The 3078-nt window shown below is 59.3% G+C and overlaps 1 protein-coding gene across 1 annotated transcript; it reads left to right on the plus strand.

Moving 5' to 3' along the window:
- On the plus strand, positions 1 to 1882 carry PTF1A (pancreas associated transcription factor 1a). Its single transcript, XM_002806946.7, has 2 exons — positions 1 to 1025; positions 1344 to 1882. Exons 1-2 carry the CDS (start codon positions 230 to 232, stop codon positions 1544 to 1546), a joined length of 999 nt encoding a protein of 332 aa, XP_002806992.2. The 5' UTR covers positions 1 to 229; the 3' UTR covers positions 1547 to 1882.
- Positions 1883 to 3078: the final 1196 nt, after the last annotated feature.

Below are 3078 nucleotides of genomic sequence, written 5' to 3' on the forward strand. Positions count from 1 at the left end.
TCCAGCAAGTCCTCCACAGCCCTCCCCAGCGCAGCGCGGGCGCCGGTCAGAGCGCAGCGGCCGCGGGCACTCCAGGGAGGCCCCGGGGCGGGCAGCCCGGCGGCCGCCTCGCTGCCCCCAGCGAGGGCCCCGGGAGGGCGGGTCTCGGACGGGCGACGCGGGCCACCGAAACTTACCAAGAAGTACCGAGCGCAGCCCGGCAGTCCAGCTGCCCACTGCTGCGGCGAGCATGGACGCGGTGCTGCTGGAGCACTTCCCCGGGGGCCTGGACGCCTTCCCGTCTCCCTACTTCGACGAGGATGACTTCTTCACCGACCAGTCTTCCCGGGACCCTCTGGAGGACGGCGATGAGCTGCTGGCTGATGAGCAGGCCGAGGTGGAGTTCCTTAGCCACCAGCTGCACGAGTACTGCTACCGCGACGGGGCGTGCCTGCTGCTGCAGCCCGCGCCCCCGGCCGCCCCGCTCGCGCTCGCCCCGCAGCCCTCGGGGGGCCCCGGTGAGCCAGAGGATGGCTGCGGAGGCGGCGGCGGCTACTGCTGCGAGGCGGGGGCGCCCCCCGGCGGCTTCCCCTACTCGCCCGGCTCGCCGCCCTCGTGCCTGGCACACTCATGCGCTGGGGCGGCCGTCTTTACGTCCCCCGGGGCGCGGCTGCGCGGCCTGAGCGGAGCGGCCGCGGCCGCGGCGGCGCGGCGGCGGCGGCGGGTGCGCTCCGAAGCGGAGCTGCAGCAGCTGCGCCAGGCGGCCAACGTGCGCGAGCGGCGGCGTATGCAGTCTATCAACGACGCCTTCGAGGGGCTGCGCTCGCACATCCCCACGCTGCCCTATGAGAAACGCCTCTCCAAGGTGGACACGCTGCGCCTGGCCATCGGCTACATCAACTTCCTCAGCGAACTCGTGCAGGCCGACCTGCCCTTGCGCGGCGGTGGCGCGGGCGGCTGCGGGGGCCCGGGTGGCAGCGGGCGCCTGGGCGGGGACAGCCCGGGCAGCCAGGCCCCGAAGGTCATCATTTGCCATAGGGGCACCCGTAAGTGCGTCTGCTTCCCAGGTCAGGGAGACGGGGACGGGCACTCGAAGGCTCCGGAGGGGCTGGAGGAGCTGACTGCCAAGCAGATAGACGGACCGACGGACTGTCAGTGGGCATGGGCAACCTTGAACTCGAGCTCCTGGGATTCCTGGGAGGTGATGGTGGGGGCTTGAAGTATGGAGGAAGAGAGTGGTTCTAGTATAACCGGAGGACACCTGCTCAGTTGAGGTGCCCAGGAAAGGGTCCTAAAGGACTTGATGGGATCACTGGGAATGTGGTTGGAGATTCACAGTCTGTTTTCTCTCCTTACCTCTCCAGGGTCCCCCTCCCCCAGTGACCCGGATTATGGCCTCCCTCCGCTAGCAGGACACTCTCTCTCTTGGACTGATGAAAAACAACTCAAGGAACAAAATATTATCCGAACAGCCAAAGTCTGGACCCCAGAGGACCCCAGAAAACTCAACAGCAAATCTTCCTTCAACAACATAGAAAACGAACCACCATTTGAGTTTGTGTCCTGAGAAGTCCCAGACTCGGCTGAGGATCTGATTATGTCTCTGTGCATATTGTACATGTAAATATCTATCATGTAAATGTAATTTAAGAATCAAATTTTTCTAATGGCAATCAACTGTTATTTATCTATTTATTCTGTTGAGTTGATGAAATCAATTTCTTTTTAAATATATAATTTATATAATTTATCCTGATTTTCTAAAAATATGCAATAGCCTATGATTTTCCTGAACTCTGTGTTGCTGGGAGAACTCTGGCCAGAAAACGTCATGCTTATTTATTGCCAGATATGGTTTATCTCTAAGCGTTGTCAATAAATGCTATTTACGCCTTTTCCTGAAGGTTTTTGAGTACATGATTTGATAGACAATTGTTAGCAAGAATTAACTTAGTCAAAAATTAACCGAACCAGAGACTCAAAGTGTAGCTCTCTAGTAAGAACCTACATTTCAGATTTAGCCTAAAGGTGGGTGGGTTAAAGGATTAGACCTCAACGTTCTTTGTTCTATGACAGAACTTCATCTAGGTCGCCTGCCCTACATAGCAGCTTTTGTCTGTATTTTTAGCCCACCTTCCAAACACCCTATGGGGCAAATATATCTTGGAGTATTTATTGTTCCCATTTTGCAGATGGGAGAGGTAAGGCTCAGAGATGACATTTGATTTACTCAAGGTCACCCCCACCGTGCCTATTCCTGGTGTATAAAAGTGAGCGCATGGTGTACGGTGGGAGCAGGGGACTAGTGGGCTGGTTAAGGGAATGGGCCTTTCTGCTTCCACCGGCTGGGAAAGGGGCTGCTCTTCAGCTGCCCTGTGACCAACCTCTTCAGCAGCAACAGCATCAAGTACCTGGAACTCAGGAGTACTCCTTTCAAAGGAGATGGGACAGGCTACGGTGCCAAAGCCTGAAGACCGCTCGGAGGCCACTCAACAAAATCCAGGGTCTTTTAGGTAAGGTAGGAAGAAGCCGCTCGCTACCCCTGCCACCTTTGCAAAAGCTTACTTCCAAAACTGAGTTCGTTTAGCCTTCAACAGAACTTGGTCCTCCTCGGCCAGACACCTGGGGAGAAGGCGAGCCTGGGGCGGGGGACGCAGGGTCGCCCCCTAGCGAAGGGGAGAAGAGCGAGGGCGCGGCCAAGGTCGCTTAGCCAGAAAGCCGGGGAGTCCAGGCTTGGGTTTGTCTCCTCTGTGGCGACGAGCTCCTCCCGGGCTCTCGAGGCGTCCTCCCCTGCCCACCGGAGCGGGGACGCGCGGCAGTGGACGGCGAGGCCCGGCGCGCGCGCAGATGGCGCTGGCGGAGCGCCTACTGGAAACGCGCTCCTTCGCGTCGCACAGCAGCGCCGCACGGCGCAGGCCGGGCCCAGGCGGGCTGCGGCTCCGCGGTCCGCAGCGGCCTGGTCGGCGAAGGTGCACTTGCGGATAGCCCCTAAGATCCACGGTCCTGCAGCAGGACAATGTGTTGGCAGCATGCTAATTGCTTTAACCTAGTTTCAGACCCACCGAGGGGTTCCCCGCGCGCCGCGGGTGCCATGGAGCT

This window comes from Callithrix jacchus, chromosome 7, assembly GCF_049354715.1.
Source record: "Callithrix jacchus isolate 240 chromosome 7, calJac240_pri, whole genome shotgun sequence".
In the NCBI taxonomy this organism is placed as follows: domain Eukaryota; kingdom Metazoa; phylum Chordata; class Mammalia; order Primates; family Cebidae; genus Callithrix; species Callithrix jacchus.